Raw genomic sequence first — 27,474 nt, 5'->3', positions numbered from 1 at the left:
CCGAAGCCTTCCCGACCCTTTAACACAGTCTTGTACCACACTTCGCGGAACAGGAATTTGAATCGATCACTTCACGTAACCAAAAACCAACCACACCATACTGTCCCAGCGGCAACGTCCAAATCCAATACAATCCAGATACACACATCATCCTCAGCGCTTCCCATCATCAAAGCCCAGAACCCAAAACTTAACTGCATCCTTGCCGTTCCAAAGTTAGCCTTTTGCGGAATGCACACCAAAAAGGGGGCGACTTAGCTCCACAGGTGGGGAGCTCAGCACGCGATCGAAGAAGGCGGGGTGCCTACAAGCAGTGAGAAGTCGCGCTGCGAGGTGCATGTGCTCTCAACGTATTGACGCCCAAACCCAGTTTTTCCGCCTTTTCTGTGTGTTGAGGGTGGTAAACACAGAGAAGTCCTTCAGTGAACTCCGCCGAAAACTGTTCCTGAGGCTCTCCCCAGAAAGAAATCAAAAGTTCTTCGACCCCCATTGAAACTCGAAACGCACAGTAATTTGAATACAATTCGAATCGGACATGTTTCCCTGCCGCTCGAGATCGAACCCCACATGATCATCTCCCACCTTGGTCAGTCGCAAGCGGCACTGGAGACATGATATTGCCACCTCGAGAAAGGTACATAGCTCGCAATGTCTCGCAACCGCAACTTCATCATGATCAACACCACCACCACCTATTCAAAGCGTCCTAAACAGAATCCTTGGCGTTAATCTATCTTGCTGGAAGATGACTTGTTGGACCCTGAAAAGCGATGGCAGTTGCAACCTCGACCCAACCCATAGCACTGGGACATCTCAAAGCCCAGGAATCGCGAGTAGTGGATACGCAAGTAGTACGTGATTCGACTTCGATTCACAAATATCCCCGGACTGATCGTCAAGTAAGTGTACGGATAGCCGTAATAAGTACCAAGGGAAGTCAGTAATTGGAAGCAACACAGTGAGAAGTGAGACATAGAACTCACCTAGAAACCCTTGCCAAGCACCGCCCAAAGTCGTTTCTTAGGATCAGACAATCAGAAGCATCTTGTATGTCGAGACTCGACGTCGACACTCAGATAAGCCCTCCTCCGAGTACACCAAACACATATCTGTCCCAAGAACAAAACGAAACGAGCATCAGCATCCATAAAGCAAGATAACGAAATGATAAGACGCACACACCTATCCCGCCCAAAAACACCTGCCAGCAAGAATCGCGACAGGGAGTCACTTGTCTGAAGCCATTGCCAAAGGTGTGCAAGACAACACAATGACGACACAGACGCCACCCGCTCATCGGCCTCTACACTTGATACTTACCACGATAGTCAATTGAAACCATGTACCCATATGATGTGGCCAGGGTCCCAATACAAAACAGAACCGAATATCGAGCACAACCAACCCACGACGGTTGACACTGACAATCCCATCCTGTCAACCAACCATGTGCAAAGGTACGAGACAGATGTCGATAAACAGCACATGTCATCGACACACGACCTGAAGGCAGTGAAGCCCAACGCCGCACTGACAGAAACCAGAACCTGGTTTAGTCCAAATAAAGTGTATTCGTAAAATTAGATGCCAGACCATGAAACGTGAAAATTGAAAGTGAGTGAAAGAACCACGAAAATGCGGAATGCCAAAGACGCGATGAAAGCATGAAAAGAAAGGAGTGCTCAAGTCTGAACGTAACTTGAACGTCGGCATCTTGAAACATGTCGACTGCCGGGAACCAACTTCGAGTTCTACCTATTCAATCGCGAAATTCGACGTCTGCTTCCGCGTTTCAATTCGTCTGTGGGGGGAGCGATCTATGTTGAAGCAACATGTATCATCGTCTATCGCTGTCGTTGCTGCATTGGTGGCCGCTGGTCGCCGATACCGGGAATATCGTACTATCGTCGCCCTGTCTTGTCGGGACGAACACCAACATTGTTCGTCAAGAAAAATACTGCGCCCCTTTCCAAAAACTGGAAATCTAAAAATGGCACAGACGGCGGAGATGTCGAGACGTCGCGCGATCGAGCCATTGAATGCATTGCTGCCTCCGACTCCAACGGAACTCCCGCCAAAGCAAAATTAGGGAGCACGCGACCACAAATTATCCTCCTCAACCCCCCATGCAAAACCCAAACCCTTCAAATCCTCAAAGTCCACCACCCACACAGTCCCCCTACTACGTCGACGACCCAAGAGTAGGCACGTACTGCCTAATATGCTCCGGAACCAATTCCTTCGGTAACCGTGCGATCGTATCGAGCGGGGCACGTTTGGCAAGCGCCAAAAGGTTGAGTCGGAGGTTGCGCAGGACTGGGTCTTCCACACCGTCTGCGGTACTTGGGGCTTCAGATGTACCATTGCCAGTCGCAGCGGTCGTACTTCCATCGGTAGTGGTCGTCGTAGGAGCTCCTTCACCTCCACTCCCATTTGTAATTCCATCGACAGCACCATCACCATTAGCACCTCCCTCTCCAGCTTCCTTCTCAACCGACGGCACCTCAGACATCTCCCTCGAACCCTGCCTCGACACACCGACACTCCCACTCCTTGGCCCAAACTTCCGCCGATTCAAATCCAGAATCACAGCAGCAGCATAGTCCAACACTTCTTTCAGCTCCTCCGGTCCTTCAGGTTCGTACTCCGTTTCAGGAACGGGCTTGGTAGTAACGGTGTTGGGGATGGCGGTGGTGGTAGCGGCGGCGGTGGTAGGATAGGTGGCAGCAGCGGTAGAGTAGGGGGTGACCGTAGCGGCTGCAGAGTACGGGGTAGCAGTAGGAATGGCACTCGCAGGATAAGCACCTGGGTTGATAGTGGCGGGGTAGGCACTGGTAGGGTAGGCACCGGGTGTGGACGAGGCTGTGGGCGGTGTATAAGTCTGGCCATGTCCCTGAGCTTGAGCTCGAGCTTGGGCTTGTGCTTGAGCAGTGACGTTCGCATCAACACCAGCCCAAGTCTGCGGCGCTTCCTCTACCTCCATGGCATCATCCTCCGGTTCAGCTGAAGTGCCGTTCACACCAGCACCATTCTGTGTAGTCCCTCCCATGACAACATCTGTGCCAGTGGTAGCTCCAGTGCCAGTGGTAGTACCAGTTGCAGAACCACCAGAAGCAGTCTGCCCAACAGCCTGAGCCTGTTCCCCCTTCGCCTTCCGCCTCTCCTTCAACTCCTTCCCATACCACTCTTCCTCACTCTCGAACAGCTCGTTCGGAGCCTTAATCAAGGCCCCCATATCAATCTTATGAAGGTTGATCGAAAGGAGCGCAGCAAGAGCGGCGTTTGCTACCGGGTACAGGTCGAGTGATTTAGACACTTGGTCAGCGACAGCGCGGTGGATCAGAGGGTGAGGGGATAAGGGTGACGGTATCGTAGACGCTGGTTTACCGCTCTCTTCCTTGGTAAGACGAGTGTAGAGTATTGAAGCTGCCTCGCGGAGTAGAGCGTGTCGTCCTTCTGTTAGCGGATCTACGATGTTCTTCTCGACCCATTTCGCCAGGGGCATTCCGAGGGTACGTTCAGGCGGGACGGGTTCCCAATCCTTCTCGTCTACCTCCATATCCTGTGAAGCAAGAAGTCAGCTTATGCCTCCAAACGATCATCACAGAAACGCACCTCGTCCTCAGAGACAGGTTCATAATCCATAAACTCCGCCAAACTCCTCACATACGCGAGCCCATCTTCACCTCCATACACCAAATCACGAATATAACCCTCTGCTTCGGCTATTCGTTCAGCCGTCCAATAGTTTTTGACCAAGTCGGCTTGTTCCTGGGGGTCAGCTGCGTCCACCGCACTCGCTTTCTCTCCGTCAGGTTTTGACTTCGCCACGGGGTCAACGGAGAGGCTCTCCCGGATATGGTTAAAATGGATTTGTTGCTCCTGGCCGGGGTAGACAAGCATAGGAGCCATACCGCGCCTCCGCATCTCTTCGCCGAGTTCAGCGGCGAGGATGGAGAAGGATCCAAAATCTGCTGGATGCACTTCACGGGGTGCTTGCCATGACGTGTCCTCCCCATCTTCGTCCTCTTTTTCCTTCCCCTTCCGTGAGCTGACGCCTCGGGCTATTGTCCAGTGACGCCGAGCTGCTGGTCGCTCAGTGGTTAGATCAGGTATTGAAGGGATGTCCGGAGGGCTGTGTCTGAACGGAAGGGAGCTGGGTAAAGGATATGATGTCGAAGCCTGAGGTCCCGGCTGCTGTGCGGGCTGAGACTCCTGCTGTTGCGGAGGCACAGACTGTCGCGTTTGGTCTTGAGGCGGAGGTGGAGGCTGAGAGGATTCAGAAGTTGTCGAGGGAGGGGGAACAGGTTGGAACGGCGAATATAACGGAATCAGCGCCGGGCGGGTAAGGGAGTCGGGCACGAAGAATGATAGGACAGAGAATGGATCCTCCACTGACGATGGCCATCAGAATTCACGTATGCTTTAGAGTTCGCGCGTCGACCTACTTTCAGTGTAATCCAAACTTCCGTCCGGGAGTGTCGGAGGTCCTTCTTTTTCTATACGCATCCGTTCCTTCTTCGTCTTGTATCGTTTACCTGGGAAGGATGTTACCGAAGCCCTGAATATCAATAAATGGACATACCCTTGAGTTTCAGGTAAAGCATCGTCTTTGCCCAGTCAGACCCTGGAGGGAATGAACCAAGTCCGTCCTTCGAACCAGGGAGACGGCCATCTGGCTCTATGGACTCGGAAAGTGTATTTGATTGCTGATTGTGCTTCCGGTATGGACCTCTGGGTCCTCTCCGACCAGACGTCGGCTGTTGTGAAACGACAGAGCCTGCACGCCCGGTCTCGTCCGGTTCTTGCGTCGCCCCACGCTGCTCGTCGTCGTCGTCCTCAATGTTCACCGCCGAAGGGTCCCCCTCTCCCTCAACATCGATGTTCCAATCCGCCTCGTATTGGATGACAGTGCCTGCAGCCTTGTTGATATGCTCAATCCCCCATGTTTCGATTCGCTCAGCTTCCGTGTGATATATCGAGCCAGGCGGGTTGAAAATTTTGGCGTTCGTTGTAACCAATCTAAAGTCATCCTGCAGACACGGATAAGCATCCGGACAGTGTGTGGAGCTGGCTTGTGCGCACCGCAAACTCTTCCAACGAGCGATAGCGGCCACGATTGACTTTATCGGTCATGGTCCCAAAATCCATCGGTGTTTTGACAACGTCCAGGTAGCCTGGGACGTTCTTGACGTCCACAGGAGCCAGAAAGAAAGCATAATCATCTTTCCTAGATAAAACTGTCAGTTCAAGGGTCCGTATCATATGGTGCTGGTCTTACTTCTTGATCTGGTGTATCAGCTTCTGCAGGACCTCCTTCAGCGGCTTCAGCTTGACTGGCCGCGGTGGTTTCTTCTCAACGACGACGCCGACATCGTGGACGACGGGGGACGAGGCAAACGATGTCGAGCCTGATCTGTGCTTGGACTTTTTGTTCGCCTTGGCTGCTAGGACGGCCTTGAGAGGGGGGAGGACAAGACGAAGGCCCGACGACGACGAGCCCGGCTGTTTAAGCGACAGGGGCTTTTGATATTCTGGGCTGGCATCGTATGAAGGAGAGAATCGACTTTGTTGGCCCTCCATCGAATTTTGGGTGGTTTGGTGAGATCCAGCAAGCGAGACGCGTGACCTCAATCTCTCACCCTATCACGTGACTTTATCTCTACCCAAACCAGTCCGTCCGCTGACCAAGCCAGTTCGCCCGCGTTCTCCTCTCCGACTCGTCCGACGACCTCGATGTCGGACTTCATATCGTTTCTAGGCCAACTACCACATTCAACTCGTCTCTCTTTTTCATTTCTGGTTCAAATTGCGCGTTGCTTCCTCTCGTATTCTGGGCGAAGCTGCGGGCGAATGTGCGATGGGAACGTCCTGCACCTGGACGCTGTGACACTGCCTCGTCGCCCTTCTACAGAGTCCGTAATACCTGGAATGGCTTTCACTTTCTCTGGCAACGTGGGGTCTCTCGAACCGTGACGTCTTAGGTCCTGCGATTGCCACCCAAAATCACCCAACTCTAACGGGTCCTCTTAAATTTATCCTACCGCCTTGTACTACTAAATCATGCTGCTTCTCGGAATTGAAGGTTTGAGCTTGGAAGCCCAAAGCTATTTTACGATACCCAGCCGGTAATCTACGGTGACTAGTTGGCTATGGCCTGGATTCTACTCACTTTCAAGTTCTACTTCCGAAAGGATTCTGGTCGAGCCACGTTTTGGCCGTGGCCTTTTCAGGCTATGTAGATCTGGTCCCAATCGACTTCCAGTCAAATTTCCTTCCCGGCCACGCCGTGGTCAGGCTATCCAAACGCCTAACCAAAACAAGCCTGCCTCGAGGGTGCCTTGACTCTATGTTATACTTTCTCCCTATACTTCCATTTCGGCGATGGATATCAAATCCTATCTGCGCGATTCACCGTGCCTGCCCCACCCGGTGAGCAAGAGCCAGCCTTCTCCGTTGAGCAAATTGCATTCGATTGCATGGCTAGAGGCGCATCAGATGACCCCTGGTTCATTGCTGCTTGGATATGCAGGACCTCACCGACACCATCGCAATGGAGCCCTTGTCATAAATTATCTATGCCTCAGGGAGGTAATGTAGGTCCCACGTTGCAAAGGGCCTATCTCTCGCCACCAAGGGACAATTAACCTTCCGTCCCAGACTCCGCGGCACTTAACCTAGCTTAATGAACGATTCCTCCCCCAAACCACGCCTCTTTCGAACCGCGATCATACCTCGATTCTTAAAGCCTGATTATAACTCTGTTAAAGTAAGTTGAGCAGCAGTCTTTCCTCGTTCTTTATTTAATAAAACTCGGTGCTAAAATGGCAGTCTAGACAGAACAAGTCGTGTTTCAATATCAGTTTGGGTTAATCCTTTAGGGTCCCTGGTGGAAACCACGCGCCCGGGAAGCAGTGACAGTGACAGGCTTACTACCAGCACACCTAATAGAAAAGGGCGAAAGGGTCCACCATTTCATTATCAAAGTGGCCAGTAAACTCCATCTGGATGGGATGGTCCCTTCTCGATTGAATGGATCCAAATTGGCAATTGAAAAGCGCCCCGGCTTGTGATAGTATCTAATAAAGTTACTATGGAATCCTTCACGGGGCCATATGCAGTATACCTACCGCTCTCCATACAACCCTAGTGGCAATGCAAGCGGCATAGGCCGCTTATTCTCCGGTGACCAGGAAATTTCACGTTTTCAATAAAGACTTAGATAGGCTGACTCCTTTAATCCCTGTGGTTCCGTGGTCAATTGAGCGTCTTCTTTACTTTACTCTCTTCTCACACTTCCGATGCTACCTACCTACCAAGCTATCCATTGTAGTTACGCCACCGGAGACAGAAGTATGCACTACTTTCGGTCTCCAGTGTCTATAGCAAGACGTTGGTCTCGCATTTACATTATCGGTTAACCATTACCATTTCATTTACATACTACCAAGGGTACTCCTCCGTTGCTCCTCCATGGCCCTTGCTCCATACAGGCAAACTTTCTCAACGCGTTGCTCTTCATTTGACACATAATTGAGGGCAGTTCCCTTTCACCGATTCGAGACTTGCTACCGTCCGTAAGGGACTCCGCTAAATAGAATATGATTGAGGCTCCGGCCACAGTGGGCGTACATATGTCGTCGTAAGGGCTCGCCACCGGAAAGCAGCAACGATGCAGCGGGCGGCGGAGGTACGCAGGACGGCTAACCCCGTTTAAACCACAAAGGTCGGTAAGTCGTTTTCCCAATCAGAGCAGTCGTCGCGTCACAACGTCACGCCGACAAATACTGTTGTCACGCTTTCCTCCCAACTTGTTCGTTGCTATACTGACACTCTGACCTTCTGGGAGTCTACCATCTCACAGCGGCGCAACCGTCGCCGCCACGAAATGTCTTTTGCCAGATCTGTCGAGCCTTGCTGGGTTGGATTCCGCTCTCAAGTCTGGCTTCATGTCCCAATTTAGGACCGGAACTCTCGGGGTTGCTATCCCAGAGTTATATCCTCGCACACAATTACCTGCTCGATCACGGGTTTCATCATCTACATTGGAAAAATAAATTATGTTGTCCACCGGACCAGTGGGTCTTTCTTACGGTAACGAAAGTTTCAATTTAGCCCACGCGGGGGTGAGCACTTTCGAGTGGATGTTGTAAGGTCCACCGTCCGTCTCCTTGCGACAGATAGCGGCAACACCGATTCCCTTTTCGCATCTGAATCTTTGACTCCCTCCTTCCCTCCTTCTTCTTCTCCTCCCAACTCTACTTTCTCCTCTAATTTTCTCCCTCCCCTCCTTCCCGACCTTCGACATCTTAATGAACTGACGGTGTATGTCCGATCTTTCTTCTTCACTTCTTCTCCTGCATGTCTAGATCTCGGCGCCTCACTGCCTCTGCTACTTCCCATAATCTCCCGGGTCCAAGTACCACACCTTCTTCTGCCACCACCACGACGGCTGCTACCACAACCACCACAGTGGATCCACCAAAACCATCCTCTAGTCGACCACACACCCCGCCCCACGACCACAGCAGAGCCCAGCCCAGCACGAGCACTTCAAGCTCTTCCCCCATGCGCTCTATCGTCCACGACCCAAACCCCCGCTCACCCATCCCTCGTGGGGTCATCCGACCCGCACACACCCACCCCGACCTCACCCCACAACCCTCACCCAAACGCATACGGACAAAGTCTGGAGGTGGTGGTACTACTACTAGCCCGGAGCGGTCCGGTGGAGCACTTGCGAGCCCATCGTCGGACTCGCAGAGTGGCAGGGCGGATAGTGAAGCTGATACTAAGAAGAAGGAGTCCGGCGATGCCGCGAACGCGCCCCCTCCCAAGAAGAAGCGGACTCGCACCTTGACGACTCCTCACCAGGCGGCTGTGCTTCATGCTCTTCTAGCCCAGGTAGGTCCTTGATTACTCCTTATCATTCTCTTACGGTATGCTAATGATCTTCAACTCTCTAGTCTCGATTCCCAACAACTGCAATGCGTGAAGAGGTGGGACGGTCGATTGGTTTGAGTGCACGAAAAGTCCAGGTGTGTACCTTATCTCCTACCAGTTCCTTTACGTGAAACGCGCTTCAAAGTACATTTTACTAATCTCCTGGCGATAGATCTGGTTTCAGGTATGTCGGCGTCGCGTATCCGACCCTTTTGGCAAGACCACTTATATGTCCATTTGTACCTCTCATTAGAATCAACGGCAGAAAGCGCGACGGCCCCGCAATCAAGGTGATACTTCCACAAGCAGCCAACCTCCGCAGTTTGGGCCGTACCCTAGCGCCACCCCGCAGGCTCCTGCATCGGGCTCGTATCCTTCCATGAGCGGGGTCATCGGCCTCTACTCCCAACCGGGACCATCTCGGCCATTAGAGCACGCGCAGCAGCCCTCTCCTGATCGGTTTCGACACCATTCAGTGCCTCTCACAGAGACTGTCTCCGACGATCCTCCTCGTTTGCTCGGCCCTGGGATGCCAGGTACAGAGACCTATGATCCTCGCCCTACTCGAGGTCATGCAGGGGACTGGCCACTCTCAGCCCCTCCGACAGAAGGCCACTTCTCAACGGGCACTCGGGTGCGATACGACAGCCGACCTCTTCCTCCGCTCTCATCCCAACCATATCCCATGACCAGCCCACGACCAACAACCTCACAGCCCCGAGGTTGGCGGGAACGAGACATGTCACGAACTTTACCTCCTTTGGTGCCCATTCGCCCAGCTACTTCAAGCTCGTTGGGTGTACGCCATTCATTTCACTTGGAACCACAAGCTCCATCATTGCACGTCAACATTCCTCCTTTGGCGGGGAGGAGGACCAACTCCCCCGAGTCGATATTCGCGCACCAGCTGCCTGAGCCCACCTCGACTCGACCAGTCACGTTGCCTCCTCCTTACACGCTGGAACCACGTCCGCAGTGGGACGAAGCTGCTTACAACCCGGTTACCCGACCGTCGTCCAGTTGGTCTCGTCCGGACTCACGCTCGTCTGATAAGCGATCCATCTCTCCGCCGTCGTCGAGGTTACCCGAACTCGCCCGTCCAACAACCCTGTTGGACTCGAGTCCGTTACGCCACTCGGACGTGAGTGGTGGGGACAGGACGCCGCCACCATCTGCGCCCGTTGCTCAAACTCGAGTAGCCTCTCCGCCACCCGTCGAACGACGCGCGCCATCCCCTGGACCAGTTCGTCAAGGCCGTTACGATCCCGTACGTGGGATCTTCGTTCCCTTCCCAAGGCAGACAAGTCCGACCACGACGCCAGCATCCCAAGAAGAAAAGGCAGCGCCGCAAGGAACCTCATGAAAATTCGCAATTGAATCCCTTTTACATTACAACCACCGAAGAAGCGTTCCAATCGACTTCCCAAAGTTCTTAATTTGTCCAAAACTCTCATTCCTTTCTTCCCCTCTTTTTGTTTCTCTTTTTTTTCAAACTCACGATACTAACGAATATCACGATGCTTTCGGTGTCAAAAAACTTTACATTCGTTTTCGTCTTTCTCGCTGACTTATTAGTACTGCCCTCCTAGGCTTCCCACTCATTGTTGTTGTGTTATAATTGTTCTCGAGACGTACCCCGGATGTCACATCATGCCGTTCCACTATATCTTTATAATTTAATGCTAATACTATAATACCGATACTGTAGACATTCGAGTAATAGGGTAATCATCAATACACACGTACTGTACTACTGCACTGCCATAGGCTAAATGATCATGTATATTTCCTCCTCTTTCTATTCATTCGAACTGATTCAAGTTTAGCATACTGCCACGATGCTTTCATCTCCGTGTACGTGGGTTCATACGACCCTCTTTCAGTCCCACACTCGACGTACACCATGCACTTCATGGTAGATACCCTACAATCTCTCTCGAGATCATAAACGACGCACACCTCGTGCAAAATACTCGGATTTTTAGAAACTTTAATCGTCATGATGTCGAGGCAAAACCCGCGAGAGGATCGCACGACAAAGCAGGACGCCGTATTGTCCACTATGAACCACTATGAAGACAAAAAGGCGCCCACTCTTTTCCTATTCCAGGTGAGTTAGAAGCACTTTTTTCGCGCCGGTTTGGCAATTCAATGGATTCTGCTGCGCCCTCTTCTCCGTGACCCCGGTTCAGAATCCCAATGAAATCACAAGATGGTTCAAAAGCCACGGAATGAATCGGTGTTCATCCACCAGGATTTTCTATAGACTTCTACGGCCTACCTTCCATATGTCGGAAGGGTCCCTACAAATTGCAATCTCCTCTTCGAAGAGCTTCACACAAAGTCCGTTGCAGCCAAAATAGCAGCATCGTGATGGTTGATCGAGCCCAACAGCGGATTTAGATTGGTCGTACTTTCCTTATGGAGATAGTTACCCATTTCGATCGATATCTGTGTGGCGATCTCACATGGGGAGGGCGCTTTAGGTGAGCCACTGGGAAAAACCCGAAACCCGCGTCGACTGGTTTCGTCAAGGCTTCGTCCCCATAAACCTTAGGTGATGTGGGTATGTAGGCAAGTCTACAGAGTTTATTTCACTAAACGTGGCACGCCACTGGCAGTGAGTGGTTCATAAATGTTATGGCATACGCCGTGCTGAAGGTCGACCCGAACTGAACCATCTATGAACTATGTATCTATGAGTAGTGATATGTTTCCTCCATGAAAATATACCCATGACTGTCTAGATGATGTTGAAACGGGAATTGGGGATTTGCCTTCTCGATGCCAAAATACCATCATTCGAACCGTCAAGAAGCCTCCGCTGGTTCTTCATCCCCGCTATCCGCTACGAGAGGCTGCTTCGAATTGACGGTCCCAGTTCTCCCATCACTCGTATTGACACCCTGAATGACAGCGCCGGGTGATGCTGAAGGGACATGAAAGGTGCAAAGGTCAATCCACTAATCCCAGAATGAGAGGTGCGCGGTACTGACTCGACGACGGGGAATTCCGACTCGGCTTTGGCGTCGAGGACGACGTGCGGGTGGGTCTAGATTTGTCAGAGGTGAGATAAGCCTGGATACTGGCAAGGACGTCTCGAGGTGGACGCGCGCGATCGCCTGAATTAATGAGTTTCTTATTACTGGCGCCAGTGTCGCTCGTCGGGAAGTCAGCATGACGGTCTCCAAATGAAGTGTCTTCCCGTGGTACAGCCTTCCCTTTTCCCTTCAAATCCACGACGTCATGCAGTCTCTTGGCCATATCGCTTTGTGCCGCGTCTGATATTCGCGTTTCCACTGGATCCACGCCCGCCGACCTGTTGGAACCCTCCTGCAGACCGCCATCGTTGGATGGTCCGGCGATCTCACGCGAATTGCCGTTATCTGGGGGACCGGAGAATGCAGGGTTATCAGGAAGAGTTCGCCTACTGCTAGAGGCGATTGGTGGATGGTCATGGGGCGTCCCTGTGGAAGGTGTGCTACGAGAATTGGACGACCAAGGAGAAGACTGCCAATCCTCTCGGACATCCCTCCTCTCTGGTTCTTGATGTGGGCGACGTTGTGTTTGTGAGCTGTTAGATGGTGACTGTGACCTTGAGCGAGAGGATTGATCCCATCGCCTTCTCCGTGAGCTCTCTGGCGGAGGCTGTAGTTCTGGTGGTGTGTCATACTGTGGCCCATGAGTACACTTTCAATTAAGGGAATTTGAATGAACTTGCCTGAACAATGGTATCGTACATGAAGAGATCTTTATACGGCGATCGCACGTAGCAATAAACCTCTGATAGGAAGGTCATCATGGGCCCAATCATAGAGAACTGAAAGCAGCTGACCATGCGCGAAGTGCTCGGCGTTAACATGTCGTCCACCAGGGACGTAGGGTGCATCCAAGTCCAGAAACTCCGACAAAAGCTTTACTGCGGACTCTGAACGTATATCGATGGACTTCATTAACGAGATAATGAGGGTAGTAAGAAACTAAATGAACGGATCAGTTGGAGATTGAACTTGTTCAAAGCAAACAGGGGGACAGACCTCTACATCTAGCCCTTCCCAAACCTGGAGTTCACGGCGTAAGAAGGTCGTTGTCCGTGAAATGAGATCCGGTGAAGCAGCAAAGACAGCTGGGCTAGGATAAGGGCGAAATTTCGTGTAGGAGTTGGAGGCAACGTGCTTAGCGAGGAAAGGTCAGTGAAAAGCTCTTCTCCAAAACGGCAATGGAGGCACGCGTACCTTGGCATACAAGTGATGTCTATAGATCCAGCGCCGTTTCGCGAGTGACCTTTCGAATCGGTCCAATTCACTAAGTTCCTCTCCACGTCTCCTCCGTTCCCTCTCCCTTCTCCTGTAAATTGCATTTCGACGAGCGTTTACAACAGGATTCGAGGCGCTAGGTTGCTCTGGGGGAGGAGAGCTGCGTAGCGGGGCCAGAAAGTGCTTGCGGTAATCAAATCGAGAGCGAATACTGTGTATGATGTAGTCTCCTATCGGCTGGTTGCAGAGCGGACAACGGCGGGACTGGCCTGAAACCATCGCAGGGTCAGGACATTGTGACGTCGAAACGTATTGCCGGGCGACGACTACCTGTCCAAACGAGGAGGCACTCAAAGCAGAATTCATGAGAGCATTTTGGTATTACAGTCCGATCTTCGAGGGTATGCAAGCAAATGCTACAGCTATCCTCCCCTTCTTCTTCATTTCCTCCATCCATCGTCGCATCCTCCGAGACTTTGTCGACTGGGATTTCTGGAATTCCAGGGGTGGAGTCTGCATCGTTTTCTAGTCTGATCCGTTTGGGAGTGTGCTCGTGTACCTCTTGTGACATTCAGAGAGCTATAGTGGCTTAATGAATGGGCGTGTCACTAGAGAATGTCGACACTACGATTGGCGTTGGTTGGAGGAAAGAGGAAAGCGGTCAACGAGGCAGACGAGTCAGTCGACGGCAGGCTCACCACTTCGGGATCAATACAATGGAGAGATCAAGAGAGATAAGATAAGATGTACTCGAGTATGTTATCTCCGATGACAGAACCGGTTTGTCATCACCTCGACGGGCTTTGTCATTCTCTTACTCCTGCTGGTACCATTCGATTGGCTTACCATACGTCAGAATCGCGAATAGCAGTTCTATTGACTATCATTAGTGACCATTTGGTCAGGAGACACTCCGCCAACAGTTGGATATAAACCGGGACTGGGCCGCGAAGATGTCGCTCAGACTCACATTCTGTCAACTTTAATCCTCCATAGCCATGGCAGCAAACGCCGCGAAACGAGTATTGGTAGTCGCAGGTAAGAAAGTCTATTTCATTTTCTAGAAGCCAGCGTCGCTAAGCGGGTATTAGGTCTAGGTACTGGCGCTGGGACGGGCGCAGCAACAGCGTGAGTAGCGTCGCCGCGAAGCTTGATGAAGGTTGACATGCCTCCCCGACAGACGTTTGTTCGCCCAGAAGGGGTACAACGTCGCCCTCATCGCCAGGGGTGCTGATTCTGTCAACAAACTGTCAGAGGAGATCAATGCGGCTGGCGGCAAGGTGTGTACATACGGCGCCGCGTGCTCCCAGAGCTGTCTCAAACTGTGGTGGCTGACCCCAGCCATCATGCAACCAGGCAGCGCCATTCACTGTGTCCTCGTATTCATCGGGGGACATCTCAACCGTATGGTCGGACATTCGCAAACGATTCCCGAAACCCGAATATGACATTCGAGCGGCGGTTTGGAACGCTGGAGAAGGCATCTGGAAACCTTTCCTCGAAATCACAGCCGACGATGTCCAACGGAGTTTAGACACAAACGTTGCCGCTGCTTTTGCGTTCTCTCGCGAGGCCATCCTGTCATTCAAAGGGAACGACATTGATAGCTCCAATGGAAAGCGAGGTATACTCATTTTCACTGGAGCAACTGCCAGTTTGAGAGGCAACGTCACGACAAGCGCGTTCGCAGCTGGGAAACACGGGGCTCGAGCACTGTCCCAAAGCCTGGCGAAGGAGTTTGGCAAAGATAACATCCACGTTTCTCATGTACGTTCCGCTCCATTCGCGATCTGTCTTCATTAATTTCATGCCATGCTTCCAGGTAATAATTGACGGAGGTTCGACTTCCCCTGATCCGTGTTAATTCCCATTATTAACTTCAGTTCCAGGCATCTTGACGGATCGTTCTCGACAATATAGAAACGACCCCAAATGGGAACAAAATGAAGATGTGAGATTGAACCCTGAGAGCATTGCCAATGTATGTGTTGCCACCGTCTGTCGCCGCTGTTCATTAACAACCGAACCAGTCATATCTCTATCTCGCGAACCAAGACAGGTCGGCCTGGACCTGGGAGCTCGATTGTAAGTCGAACTGGCCTGCCTGTATCCGCAGCCCTAACTGACCTATGATCGCCAGTGCGCCCTGCCCACGAGAAATGGTGAAGGAATGTCGTTCACAGTATGCAAGAATTTCGACCAAATGTATCGTCGGTACCAGAATACTGATCCGTTTATCCTACAATCGAAAGATGCTAATGAAAAAGCACGACCGCCCCGAGTCCAGCAACCACGCCAGCCAACAGTACGACGGTCGCTTCTCGAACGTCTGAAATCCTAATAGAGGTGCCACTACTTGCTCTACTCCCCGCGTTCCCGGTTCCTCCTGTTCCTGTACTAGTGGCATGAGACGAAGAGCTAATTCTCGTTGAGCTGCTCCCTCTCGAAGTGCTGCTGCCACTCGCAGTGATTCCAAGACTGGTGAGAGGGATCCCATTCGCGATTGAGCTTGTCGTCATGCAGTTGGAGGATGATGGTGTGAAGTAGGGAGCTGGTGGTGTGGAGGTGTCACCGACGGTATAGACCTGGCTGTTGCTCAGGGTCCCAGTGTATCGTTGGGCAAAGGTCGAGAATTGGGGTGTCCCATTCACAGTCGTCGTTGGGTACCACCCAGGGGGGTCTAGTCATTTAAGTCAGTTGATCTCTTTTTCTTTGGGATTCACGAAGCTCACATGCGACCTGTGCATCACAGCTTTGGCTAGGTTCAAGAGTTCAGTGGAAAGCGGAAGATTGGGATGTCTTTCGAACTCACAAGGTTCCGTTGACGTTGTAGTCCGCCGGCATGACGAATTCACATCCCATCTCGTCGAGTTCGTGCCAGCACATATCAGCAGCACTGTACGTCGAGTTGGCGTTTGTGCATACCCTCATGCAGAATTGGTTATAGTCCTGCCATGGAGTGAGTCGTCTGGGTGTTACCTCTCTGGGACAGGGCTTACGATGTATAGCTATGTGCAGGAAAGCCGGACGTATGTCAGCTAGCAAAGCGAGTCGCAAACGGAACAATCACCATCCATTCCGCAAAGTTCTGGTCGCTGCCTGTGATGTTGGATGTTACGTTTCCACCAATGGGGTTGCCGTCGCCGTATTGTCCATGAGGATCCAGTTCACTGGCGAGCAAACGCTGAGATTCTGAAGGGTGGTGGGGAAATGCGAGGATGCACCTACCCTCCGTAATCCCCTTGGGGTATGTTGAGTTTGGTAAAGTTCCCGAATCCGATGACTTGGACGTAGAAATCTAACGTTTCGTCTTCAGGTCAAGAGCGTTCCGAGATATGACGAATCAGCACGTACCGGTTCTGAGGAAGGTTACCCCTGTCAGAGTCCCATCTGGGATAACGCGAGCGTTGTTCCTGGGTTTCGTGCACCACGCAACCTCGTATGTCTGGCGAAAACGCAAGCTCCTTTCAAATAGCCGCACAGTGGTCGTCGGTCTGACACGTACCTCGGAATCCCCTATCTCCTCCAAGTTGGGAGGGGCGAAGAGACAAAAGTCCTGCGATCACGATCAAGAGTTGAAGACAAGACATTGGGAAAGGAGGAGGATATCCTTACATCAACAGAGTTCACCGTGACCAGGCGAGCCATGCTGGTTTGGTTTATTGGGGTACCTAGCGTCGGTCGGGGAGGGTTGGTCGGTCCTTCTGGTCCAGTCGCGATGACACCAGGAGGGAACCCTGTTTGCTGCGCCTTCACTGCGGGGGTGGCCAAAGAAAGGAATAGGACAAGGTATGTAGCTGAGATCATCCTGGTGTGACAGTCAATGGTCGCTGAGGAGGACAGGAAGGTTAATGCGAGAGGCTCGCACGAGGAGGGGTACTGGGTTCCGGGTTCCACCCTGACGAACAGTGGGATCTTATACTATCTCAAAAGTAAAACCAGGCGCACATTCAGAGGTGGACTGTCAGTCAACAACGCAATCGATATACAGAGTGCAACACGAAGACAACTGAAAAGGGTATGTACAAAGATACAAGGATATGATATAGATTCGTCAGTAGATATCGAAGAGGAGGATCGTCAAAAGGAAAGGCGTGAGAGTGTCATGGTGAAGGGTCCGTGAAGAGAAACATGAAATGAACAGGAGCACTGTTGAGGCTCGAACGCGTGCCTCGAGGATGACACGAGTACTCTCTAGAAAAGCAATGCGGCAGCACTCAGAGCGGCAAGGACTATCACGACTGGTTGAGCGCTGGTGGCAACAGCAGCTCCAAGAATATCAGGGACATCGGAATTATCGTCTCCCGAGTCGATACCCGGCACACCTGCAGTCTCGGAAGGACGAATAGTGACCTGGTTGGTTACTCGAGTCTGCGTAGGCTCTGGGAGATCGTCATCGTCGGTAGGGAGAACATTTGGGATGCTCCTTGAGGAAGATGGAGGGGGGAGAGTAACGGGAAGGTCGGAGCTAGAGGATGTGACAGGAAGGTCGCTGGAGGTGCTGGGGAACGAAGGTCGGGATGTCGGGCCAGTCGAACCTGTCGTGACGGAGATAGGGGGATAATCAAATGCCGCGCATGCCTCGTCGAAGGCTGTGGCTCGACGTTAGAATTGAACGGGGATGCTGAAGGAAGTAAAAGACACGTACAGTCGATCAAGTCGTTTGCTGCATTGAGAACAGCCTGGGTAGGGCCGTTCTCCCAGTAGCAGTTAACACATCTGTCCAGGCTTATTGCGACAGCTCGTGTGCACAAGCAGCTGGTTGTCGTGCAGACCTATAAAGTCGTATGACATGTATTCGTATCAGAAGTCTTGGGATGGCTCCGAGTCAATGCTTACATCGAGCGCGTTGTTGAACGTCGAACATTCCGTGGTACACTGAAGATTCTGTTAATTGGGAAAGCGATGTAATGCAGCTGGATCCACGTACGATAGAGGACTGACGAGGGAAAAGATGTTTGAAAGGCGCCCTTGCCTCGATCACAGCTGCTTGGGCTGTAGATTCCTTTGTTTAGTTTTGAATTCCGGAAAACATACAGAGAACTGACCCCTTGTGGCCACGAGAGTCACGGCGGCGAGCGTAACAGCTGTGAGCCTCATGGTTGATAGACTTTCAAGTGAAGGACGAGGTCAAGGGAGGGAAGGCGCGAGGCGTCAGGGAAGAAAGAATGCCTTTCTCAGGCCTCATGGAATAGGGTGGGCGCGGCTTTATACCTATTGTGGATTCCGCTGTCAACCCAAATGGGGTGTACATAATCGAGCTCGCTGTCGAGAACTTGTCATGCCTTGCACAGCATCCTATGTGCCATCAGGCTTCCTCGAGGAGTTAGAGTCAGAGTCGTACCATGAGGCTCGCAATACTGCTTTTCAGGCAGCCAGGAAGTAGAAAGTGGTCGCTTGGGATCCCATTTTCAGGCGTACGGTGACGTCGAAGAAGGTCGAAGACCCAGCACTCAATGATAACAATCACAGGCGCTATGCTAACCTGATCCTCGGAAAATCTAGGGGAAAGGATGCAATCCTACTGGAACGCTGATTGCATGCCTTTCCCAACGTGCATTACTGTGGATGCAGAGCATCATCCCTTCCTTAGATGTACTGTAAACTTGTCAAGAGATTGGGCGCTTAATCTATCTTGGCAATTAAAAGACGGAGTGCTCGTCAAGCTCCCGTAACACTATCTGTTCCGCACGCGGGAGGAGGGACTAGTTCAGTGCGGGTCATGTGGGGTGATCGAGACCGGATGGTGTTGTGAGGCAATAGCTCTCTTGAGGGGAGTTAGCCTACAGTTCCGGGATGCTTATCGTCCCGGACGGAAGGCGGCCATAGGTATTCTCTGTCCCTTTCCGTAGGCTTTTGACATAAACATTGTTAGTTTACTATACTACTGAAGGAAGTCAGCGGTACTTCTGAAACAGTGGAACAAACACACCATTTAAAACTTTCTTCTCGCCGTTGACTTCCTTCATCGCAACTGAGCCCATCTGTTCTGACTTGATAATACCTTTCTCATGGGTCGAGTCGGAGCAGACTGCTGTCGTTATATGGGAAGGATGTGTTGAATGGAAAGCCGTGGAGGTGTGAGGGTCGGAGGACATCCGAGTCGTGTCGGCTTGGGTCTCAGGAACGACCTCGAATCGGATTTTGCTCAGGAAGTTGGTGGAGGTGGGAGCTGGTTTTTCTCTTCCTGCCCGGCTGGCGATCGTAATGATGAGGTTAAAGGTAATGCCCTATACACCCCAGGTCAGCACACAATGACGAACTTATTGAAGACGTTGGCGCCTACAATGATTTGAATGAGCTGAGAGACAGGGTGGTTTTAGTAAACTTGAACAGGGTGACTTTTGAGAGACCCATTGGAATTAGCTTACCACATTGAGCATCACCGCCTGGCCGTTATGGTTGGCGATGAACAAGGCAGCAAATATGAGAACGTTTGCCGTGTACAAGAGTCCCGATTGGATAAATATGACGCCAAGCTTCCAGAGCGGACTGACGCTGACACTCCATGGCTTCACTCTCGATTGAACTCTCCACAGCTCAAAGACAATCAACCCTGTCGAGTCCAGGAGTTAGTTCTCAAGCCTCACAAAAGAAAGAGTTGACCTGAGTACGGACCGGTTGTAAGGAGGTTCATGACGAGAGTGGTGACCAGCATGCTAGTGCTGAGAACAAATAGCTGGAGTGTGAACCAGTTTACATGGCCGTGTCTGTTGACTTCTTCTCCGTAGATATAGAGGAGGGCCAGGACCGAGTATCCGAGCCATAGGATAGTCGGCACGAGAGCGACGGACCACCGTCTATCGTAGACGACCCATAGCCGATAGAGCTAGACGTTGACCTACGTGTGAAGACCCAGACCAGTAAAGCGTGGACTTTACTCACCAGAATACTATCCCCCATAAACGTCTGCCCGACATAACACCCCACTCTCATCGTATACGTCCACTCTAGGTGGAAATATTGTTGCAATTGTTCCAAGGTTGGGCTCCCGGTGAGCGCTTTGAGCGTCAGTCGGATCGTCAAGGCGATGTCGAAAGAGGCGAAGATGAGCATGAGTAGGGCGGCTATGAGCATCTTGTATGGGAGGCTGTCCCGTGGCTTGAGGCGCCCATCGCGCCAGAGGAGGGTCTTAATGCACAACCCGAACGTAACAAGGTAGATTCCTGCGAGTTGACCGTGAGCGCCCAAGACGACGACGGTCTATAGTGGATTTCTGACATACTGATGGTACAATGAGTGAGATAGTGGGCACAAATTAGACTGAATGATGACACACCCATAGAGTATGCTCTCCAGTGCAACGGTAACGATTTGCACTTTGTCGAAAGAGAAGGACGGGCCGTCTGTGGACATCTTCTCTAGGCCCACTCACTGGTAGTGATTGCAGGGTGCAAAGTGCAGAAACCGGTGCCAGCGCTCACGGGCGGAAAGGAAGGAGCCCTTGCACTGGTATCTTAAAAGCCCATGGTGGAGTGTAGGAAAGGCGGAGAATACTGCCCCTGTGACGGGTTCATGGAGAACCATGATCATCTGATGGTGTCCTGCTATTTTGTTGTGTCGGAGGTTTTACGACGAAGATGAGGCTACGAGATTGTAAGTTCGAGCTCGGGTGAGGCGCTTCAGCCTTTCCGAAGACCGTGTCCTTTTACAATCATTCTAGCTACTTTGGACTCGAAAGAATGTCGCGAATATGGCGAGGCTCTAAACGCTGTCCCACCCTAGATGCCAACTTTGTTGTAGAACACCGAGGACGCTTGCTACGAAGACAAGCCTGTGCCAGCTCTCACCCCTTCTGAAGGGCCTTCCTCCACCACTCTCACTGCTCTGACCTCCTGCTTGGTCGTCTTCACCTTCCTCATCGAGATCTACATAGGCGTCACTAGCTGCTGAACCTGTGACTATTGGATGACTGGCTCGACTAGGTTGTTCCTGTGCAAAGGGAACCGCGTCAAGTGAGGTGTCCTCAAGAACATCACCCATGGCAGGCGCCTCGACTGAGGGAGTTGAGTCGATTGACGGAGTAGCGGGAGGATTTCGACTGGCTGTCACAGAGGGGAGGATGATTCGACCGGGTCCTCTTGTTTCAGAGGGTTCTGATTTGTGCGGAGGGACTGATTCTATCAGGGTGGATGGGAGGGACGCGCCAGGCATAGGAGGCTGGTAGTTCCTATGTCCCAGTCTTTTTGAGGTAGGCCCTCGGGTACCATAAACGAAAACTGATATTCAGTGGAATGATCACCGTGATTAGTACCAGTCGCGCGCAAAGTAAGACAACACCAAGGCTCGGCACTTCGACTAACCTTGAGGCGCTGAGACGAGGAGAATCAAAGCCGCGTACCCCAATTTCGAGGCTTTCATGATGGCTGAGACCACAGCATGGGAGTTGAGAACAACTCAGAGTTTACGGTAACAGTTCCCAGCGATCCACTTCGAATTGACCGCAGTTTGTTTCCGACAGGGGGCCGCCCACTACGTAAGTTCTCAGGGAACTCGCGCTGCTGGGCCAGAGCAGGAATTGCGAGATTGATTAAAGAATTGCGTTTTACGTCGAGTCATCCACTGAGATTGAGGCTTGAAAGAGGATGGGTCAGTGGATAAAATGCGGGCAGAAAGGTCCATTGTGGCAGTTCGTTGGCCAATGTCATAGCTACATTATAAGCACAGAGTAACTTCGGGTCTCCAGGACTCTATATATAGGATACATCTCGTACCCAAAGACAACATACTTAGAAAAGTACAGAAGTAGGCTTAGCACAGCGAGGAAATGAGTGATGCACGTTCGGCGCTTAAAATTGGTCGAGCGTCTAAATGAAAGCTCGCAGCGGTCTTAGGTCTTATCGGCGTTCTCTCAACGCAGCCATCGCATGGGAGAGAGCATGACGAAGCTTGGGAGACCTCTTCGAAAGGACCCGTTGGTGGGGACGAACCACCAGGCATTTCTGAGTCTGCCGTGGTACCGTCTCCGACGTAGGGCTTGTGTTTCGTGGGGTCGTGGCTGACGATTCAGATGTTGGTGAACTTGTTGGGCCGGACGTGCTCTCAGGACTGCCGCTCTCCAACGTACCTGTGGAAGTAGGAGCAGATGAGGGCTCGGAGGCACTGGCGCTCGAGCTCGAGGCAGGTGGACTAGTAGAACTTGACGGCGTGGAGGTTGAAGGAGGATCGGACGGCATGATCAGAGGCTCGATGTCATATTCTTCGCAAGTAATTGCGAAGTCTGGATGGAGATGTTTCAACGCACATTCTAAAGCCGGAGAGAAGGGTACCAACCATCGAGAGTTTGTTGAACGGCATCGTAAATATCTTCTATTGGTCCCTCCCCATACAAGCAGCTCAAGCACTCGAAGAGGTCTTCGTTGTTGTCCTCAGTGCAAAGGCACTGTACGTTCGAGCAATCCTGTATTTCAATGGTATGAGGATGATGGGTTGCACAAGGGCTGTGTCAAGAGAGCTTACTCCCAGTGTTTCGCTGATTGCACTACAGCTCGACCGGCACTGACAACGGTAGTGAGTGACGTCGCAATTCCAGCAGGGCTAAACCGAAACATACTTCGTCTACGACAACTTCAAGAATGACTTGAGAGTCCGGCCTCCCCGGGAGGTCCAATTGAGCTGAGGCTTGTAAAGCTAGGGTCGCACATCAGTTCGTGCCGGTCATAGAGGGGACAAACAAGTGACCTAGGAAGCAGATAATGGCGATCCACGTCCAGAAGGTGTCAAAGCGAATTGACGGCATCAGAGATACCCGGCAGCCTATGGATGGAAAGAAGTGAAGACTTGTCGAGTTATCCTGCGGGTTGCAAGGATGGTGACAGCATCAAGCTAACCTGTGAACCCCTCGGATCCTCGAGGACCCAATCCACCAAGACCTTGAGGTGACCACGAGGCGGTGTCTATACCGAGCGGGGTAACGTCACTGACGTGCCAAGTGATAGCCTGAGGTCAAAGCCAATATCTTGCCGATCTTGCCGTTATTCCGCCAAACATACTTACTGCTAGTGCGTAAGTATACGTTAGTTACGTGGGCACTACACGTTTGCTCGTCACCTCAACACCTGAAAATGAAAGTCGAATTATGGGTTGACAAAGTACAACACCCAAGGTAGTAGGTATAACAACGAAGGTAAAGCAGTGGGTATGGATGTTCAGTAAGGAAACAAATCATCAGTGATCTTGCATTCATCGGTGAAGGGAGAGTCGGTCCTTAGAAGAGGAGGGCGGCACCAGCGACAGTCGCGGCGACTGCGGCCATGCTGAAGGAGAGAGGCGATGCTGCGCCGAGGAGGTCGGATGGGTCGTTATCGGAATCCTGTTCATCCCCGTTGGATGCACCTCCAGAGGCAGAAGGGAGGTCTCCAGTCTGGCTACCAGAGGGAGTGATCGTGTTTCGGCCAGTGCCAGTAGGAGCGGCCGAAGTGTCGTCATCGTCGTCGGCGTCGTCGTCGTCGTCAGAGCCTCCGATGGGACGGCCAGCTGACCTGCAGGTCGTCTCGAGCTCTGTTAGGCCGAAGCTTCAGTATGTGCTGGCAAGAAAAGTAGACACAATGAACGTACGGTCAATGACGAGGTCGGCTTGGTCCCTGACGAGGTCCGTGACGGTATCGCCGCCAGCAGAGGCCATGTCGATCAAGCACTCGAAGCATGTGTCGAGAGAAGAAATGGTCGCTGGTACGCAGAGGCATTCACCAGCTGCGTCACCAGTAAGGGAGCCGCATCGCTATACTCGCCATAAGTAAGGTTCGAATGAACGGTAGTCAGGAGAATCGTACTTGAAGGATTGCGGTGGCATCTTCACAGCTGGACTGACATTGAGGGGGGATAGCAGCAAGTAGTTCCTCGGTGGTTTGACGAGCGACGAGGACACTGTTGTGAGTGACAGCAGCAGAAGCTAATGAATGATCCACGCGTTACTGACAGCATCTCAAAATAGGTTAGCGATATGGCGCACCTTGCGAGGCAAAGAGGACAGCGCCAAAAATGTAGGTGAAGAGCATTTCGAAAGATTGGGAAGGGAAGCGACCCAAAGGACCGAAGGATGAATGCAAGAAGGGAAAGAAGCAAAGTGCTGGGGACCCGAAATTTTGTAGGGCACCTTTTATCAACCCTCAGGAGATGTTCCTACGAAATGTCTTGGCGCCCGTCCTTGACTATATGGAGAAACGGGCGGTACATGTCCCGCATATACCGCAAACGATTGTGGAGTCACAGCCGCCTCTTCGCTCCGACATGCCTCAAAACCGCCCACCTCTGGATAACTTCCCGTTTCTGACCCGGAAGGTCGTCTAGCATCACCTTCGTAACCCTGAAAGTCCTTTGGAAGGTAGCTCCATGTCGAATACAAAGCAAAGCAGTTTACCATTGAAATTGCATCTATGATCGATCGCCCCGGTATGATGCATGATGACAGTACCCGTTTTGGCATACCGGGAACGCAGGCGCTCCCATTTAGCGCGTCGAAATCTGTCAAGATCTCCATAAAACGCGTGCTGAGCAACAGCTCTGGATTCTCCAACTGAGATTCTTACTCTGTCTCTTCTTTTCTCGTCGATACTGATAGCGCTTGTTCTCAAAAGGCACTGGAAATTGAATAGAACCCCGTATCCGATCTTGGTTGTTTGAATATACTTGTGTACAAGACCGTTGCCACCGCGGCTTTGATAGTTATCATCGGCGGGCGGTGAAACGCACCCATATATGTATACACAGCCCCCGCGAACTTGCTGACAGAAGGTGTTAGCACAAGGGAATCAGCTCACCATTGGGCTTTGACCGATGCGACCAATACATTGAGCATTGCATACTTATCAATTCGATCATTGGGCCGTCGCTTGCCGCTGTCCCCGAAAAGCCCGCAAGTTCAGCGCAATCGTCGCTGAATATGAGAGCCTGGCGGTGACATGGCTTTTACAAGGTTGTGAACTTTGTGTGGCTCACCGGGCCGCTCTGTCTTCCCCTCAGCGACTCGTGGCTAGTAAGTGTACTGTTCCCATCCACCGCTCTGTGTGATCGAGACCGCCTCGGTTAAAGCGACCACTTCTCCGGGGAAGCCACGACTTGCACTCGTGATGCAGGTAGCTATCGTCGGACCTAATCGCAGATAGCACCCACTGTATAGAGGTTAATCGTCGGAGCCGCGAGTTCGAGGCTTCTATCTGCGCGATCACGCAGGCACAATACGCCAAATGGCATGTTTCTCTCATCTATGCGAGGTTGACAAGTGAGATGTCCTTAGTATAAATATTCTGTGAATGAGAAGAGAAAGAAACGTTGCTCAAATCACCCCAGTACTCCAGCCTACATTGTACATGGCCCTCAAGAGCGTAACATCCCTCTCCAGAGGAGCGAGGCCTGCGTTACTATTAGTGACCCTGGCCGTGCGTATTCCTTCTACCTTTATTTTACCAAGAGAGACCAACATTATTTGCCAGCTGTTGTGGCTTTCTCTCCGCAACTTCGATCCGGAGAGCTTTAGAGCACTCCTTGTTCCACATCCCAAGCTCTACAGTACGCAGTGCGAAAACGTACAGGCTCCCAACCAGAACCACTTCGGCCCAGTGGATACAGCTCCCGCTCGAAGGGCAAACGCGACCTTCGTCATCCTTGCTCGCAACAGCGACCTGGCTGGTACAGTGAACAGCATCAAAGAGATCGAGGACCGCTTCAACCGTCGCTACCAATACCCATACGTTTTCCTCAACGACGAACCATTCGATGAGAAATTCAAAAGGTCAGCTGGCCTCGAGTCGATGGCCACGGAGATTGCGAAGAGTTATATTTATCTTTCTAGCTTCCTTCCAGTCGTATTTCCATCCTGACTGACGCGAAGGTCGAGTTCGGTGTCATACCGCGTGATCACTGGAACCAGCCGGAATGGATTGACGAAGGTGTCGCGAAGTCGTGGAGGGAGTGGATGGTAGCTGGGGACATAATCTATGGAGGTGCGTAAGAAGGGACACTGTACAAGGTACTTCATGGTTAAGGATTGCTCTTTGTCTAGGCAGTGTCTCGTGAGTGGACTTCACCGCCTCCGACGAGATCTTCAATCCAATGACTCTTTCCCAGGTATCGGAATATGTGTCGGTTCAATTCCGGAGTAAGAGATACAGTTATCTCGACAATATCTTCCTCTTGAACTGGCATGGGACTATCCACAGTTCTTCTTCCGCCATCCTCTCATGGAGAAATACCGATGGTACTGGCGTATCGAGTACGTCTTTCATCCGGCTCCGCTTGATCCGGTATCACCCCCGCAATGTCGATGCTCACACCATTATCCCCTGCGGAGTCTAGGCCGGATGTCCATTTCCACTGCGACATCAACTTTGACCCATTCGTCTTTATGGAGGAGCACAAGAAAGTTTACGGTGAGCCAAGGGAGTCTTTAGATGTGATGGTTCCGTCTTTGGGTAACCCACTTGCTATATTCGGACGGCAGGCTTCACGATCACGATGTTCGAGTACGAGGCGACGATCATGTCGTTGTGGGACAACGTCCGAGGTACTCGATGCACTAGCCACCTTTTACTTTGAACTAATTCGCAATTCAGAATTTGCGAATATGTATCCGGAGTACATCGCCCCGGACAACTCACTCGAGTTCATCTCTGACGACGGCGGCGAAACGTACAATCTTTGCCACTGTAGGCTAACCACTGCACCACACGGACGTAACTACACTGACTCGTCCATGCCACTTTATTAATTGTAGTCTGGAGCAACTTTGAGATAGCAGACTTGGATTTCTGGAGGGCACCAGCTTACCAAGCCTTTTTCGAGTTCCTCGACTACAAGGGTGGTTTCTACTACGAGGTACGACACCTTGGACTCACTCACTCTTCTCCGTTCTCATACAAACTTACATAATAATACAGAGATGGGGAGACGCACCAGTCCACAGCATAGCAGCAGCACTATTCGCAAATCGTTCCCAACTCCATTTCTTCGACGAAATCGGTTACGAGCACCCTCCTTATACGCATTGTCCAAAGAGGGGAAACAACTGGGCTAAAGGTCGATGCACTTGCGATCCCGAGGAGAACTTCGGTGCGTGCATCCGTTCCATCACACAACCACTTATTGGATCCTTACGCCCCACCAGACGATTTTCCAGGATCTTGCCTCAGCCGCTGGGAACGCTTCATCAACGGGACGCTTTCGTAAAGACAAAGAAGAAATCTAGATTCCAAAGGGTAACATTAGGGGTCATTACATCGTTCAGGGAACATAGGGTCATCAGTGTACATACAACCTTGGGTATTACAAAGGGTTCAAA

The 27,474-nt window shown here is 51.7% G+C and overlaps 11 protein-coding genes across 11 annotated transcripts; 3 read left to right on the top strand and 8 right to left on the bottom strand.

Moving 5' to 3' along the window:
* Positions 1-2,182: 2,182 nt before the first annotated feature.
* On the bottom strand, positions 2,183-5,583 carry CC1G_07951 (hypothetical protein; the record flags this gene model as incomplete). The annotated part of the gene is made up of 6 exons (XM_001838158.1): positions 2,183-3,562; positions 3,616-4,394; positions 4,449-4,538; positions 4,586-5,033; positions 5,086-5,230; positions 5,282-5,583. 6 exons carry the CDS (start codon positions 5,581-5,583, stop codon positions 2,183-2,185), a joined length of 3,144 nt encoding a protein of 1,047 aa, XP_001838210.1.
* Positions 5,584-8,361: 2,778 nt separating this feature from the next.
* Positions 8,362-10,379, top strand: CC1G_07949 (hypothetical protein; the record flags this gene model as incomplete). The annotated part of the gene is made up of 5 exons (XM_001838156.2): positions 8,362-8,904; positions 8,967-9,038; positions 9,116-9,127; positions 9,197-10,210; positions 10,266-10,379. The coding sequence occupies 5 exons, from the start codon at positions 8,362-8,364 to the stop codon at positions 10,377-10,379; spliced, it is 1,755 nt and encodes a 584-aa protein (XP_001838208.2).
* A 1,374-nt stretch (positions 10,380-11,753) lies between these two features.
* CC1G_07948 (hypothetical protein) lies at positions 11,754-13,770 on the bottom strand (the record flags this gene model as incomplete). The annotated part of the gene is made up of 7 exons (XM_001838155.2): positions 11,754-11,872; positions 11,940-12,615; positions 12,671-12,726; positions 12,779-12,923; positions 12,981-13,118; positions 13,179-13,529; positions 13,585-13,770. The coding sequence occupies 7 exons, from the start codon at positions 13,768-13,770 to the stop codon at positions 11,754-11,756; spliced, it is 1,671 nt and encodes a 556-aa protein (XP_001838207.2).
* A 404-nt stretch (positions 13,771-14,174) lies between these two features.
* CC1G_07947 (short-chain dehydrogenase/reductase SDR) lies at positions 14,175-15,444 on the top strand. The gene is made up of 8 exons (XM_001838154.2): positions 14,175-14,237; positions 14,291-14,327; positions 14,380-14,479; positions 14,556-14,966; positions 15,022-15,037; positions 15,089-15,180; positions 15,230-15,284; positions 15,340-15,444. Exons 1-8 carry the CDS (start codon positions 14,198-14,200, stop codon positions 15,363-15,365), a joined length of 777 nt encoding a protein of 258 aa, XP_001838206.2. The 5' UTR covers positions 14,175-14,197; the 3' UTR covers positions 15,366-15,444.
* Positions 15,445-15,892: 448 nt separating this feature from the next.
* On the bottom strand, positions 15,893-17,006 carry CC1G_07946 (immunoreactive mannoprotein MP88; the record flags this gene model as incomplete). Its single annotated transcript, XM_001838153.1, has 8 exons — positions 15,893-15,938; positions 16,012-16,148; positions 16,199-16,207; positions 16,270-16,369; positions 16,428-16,497; positions 16,554-16,644; positions 16,705-16,755; positions 16,815-17,006. The coding sequence occupies 8 exons, from the start codon at positions 17,004-17,006 to the stop codon at positions 15,893-15,895; spliced, it is 696 nt and encodes a 231-aa protein (XP_001838205.1).
* A 387-nt stretch (positions 17,007-17,393) lies between these two features.
* CC1G_07945 (hypothetical protein) lies at positions 17,394-18,299 on the bottom strand (the record flags this gene model as incomplete). Its single annotated transcript, XM_001838152.1, has 5 exons — positions 17,394-17,791; positions 17,848-17,974; positions 18,039-18,077; positions 18,130-18,194; positions 18,248-18,299. The coding sequence occupies 5 exons, from the start codon at positions 18,297-18,299 to the stop codon at positions 17,394-17,396; spliced, it is 681 nt and encodes a 226-aa protein (XP_001838204.1).
* A 797-nt stretch (positions 18,300-19,096) lies between these two features.
* Positions 19,097-20,276, bottom strand: CC1G_07944 (hypothetical protein; the record flags this gene model as incomplete). The annotated part of the gene is made up of 5 exons (XM_001838151.2): positions 19,097-19,429; positions 19,486-19,500; positions 19,571-19,755; positions 19,806-20,028; positions 20,085-20,276. The coding sequence occupies 5 exons, from the start codon at positions 20,274-20,276 to the stop codon at positions 19,097-19,099; spliced, it is 948 nt and encodes a 315-aa protein (XP_001838203.2).
* A 627-nt stretch (positions 20,277-20,903) lies between these two features.
* Positions 20,904-21,560, bottom strand: CC1G_07943 (hypothetical protein; the record flags this gene model as incomplete). The annotated part of the gene is made up of 2 exons (XM_001838150.1): positions 20,904-21,418; positions 21,503-21,560. 2 exons carry the CDS (start codon positions 21,558-21,560, stop codon positions 20,904-20,906), a joined length of 573 nt encoding a protein of 190 aa, XP_001838202.1.
* A 476-nt stretch (positions 21,561-22,036) lies between these two features.
* On the bottom strand, positions 22,037-22,938 carry CC1G_15776 (hypothetical protein; the record flags this gene model as incomplete). The annotated part of the gene is made up of 6 exons (XM_002910010.1): positions 22,037-22,197; positions 22,267-22,419; positions 22,473-22,599; positions 22,659-22,697; positions 22,753-22,829; positions 22,881-22,938. The coding sequence occupies 6 exons, from the start codon at positions 22,936-22,938 to the stop codon at positions 22,037-22,039; spliced, it is 615 nt and encodes a 204-aa protein (XP_002910056.1).
* A 323-nt stretch (positions 22,939-23,261) lies between these two features.
* On the bottom strand, positions 23,262-24,203 carry CC1G_07941 (hypothetical protein). The gene is made up of 4 exons (XM_001838148.2): positions 24,151-24,203; positions 23,972-24,090; positions 23,757-23,919; positions 23,262-23,699 (listed from the first exon to the last, which is right to left on the bottom strand). Exons 1-4 carry the CDS (start codon positions 24,194-24,196, stop codon positions 23,407-23,409), a joined length of 621 nt encoding a protein of 206 aa, XP_001838200.1. The 5' UTR covers positions 24,197-24,203; the 3' UTR covers positions 23,262-23,406.
* A 1,304-nt stretch (positions 24,204-25,507) lies between these two features.
* On the top strand, positions 25,508-27,362 carry CC1G_07940 (alpha-1,2-mannosyltransferase; the record flags this gene model as incomplete). The annotated part of the gene is made up of 12 exons (XM_001838147.1): positions 25,508-25,576; positions 25,631-25,929; positions 26,001-26,140; positions 26,200-26,209; positions 26,265-26,295; positions 26,357-26,409; positions 26,493-26,566; positions 26,638-26,700; positions 26,750-26,842; positions 26,911-27,011; positions 27,074-27,245; positions 27,301-27,362. 12 exons carry the CDS (start codon positions 25,508-25,510, stop codon positions 27,360-27,362), a joined length of 1,167 nt encoding a protein of 388 aa, XP_001838199.1.
* Positions 27,363-27,474: the final 112 nt, after the last annotated feature.

This window comes from Coprinopsis cinerea (genome assembly GCF_000182895.1).
Source record: "Coprinopsis cinerea okayama7#130 chromosome 13 map unlocalized cont3.13, whole genome shotgun sequence".
Lineage (NCBI taxonomy): Eukaryota > Fungi > Basidiomycota > Agaricomycetes > Agaricales > Psathyrellaceae > Coprinopsis > Coprinopsis cinerea.
Note: the sequence above shows the minus strand (reverse complement) of the source record. Positions and strands in the feature narration are given on the sequence as shown.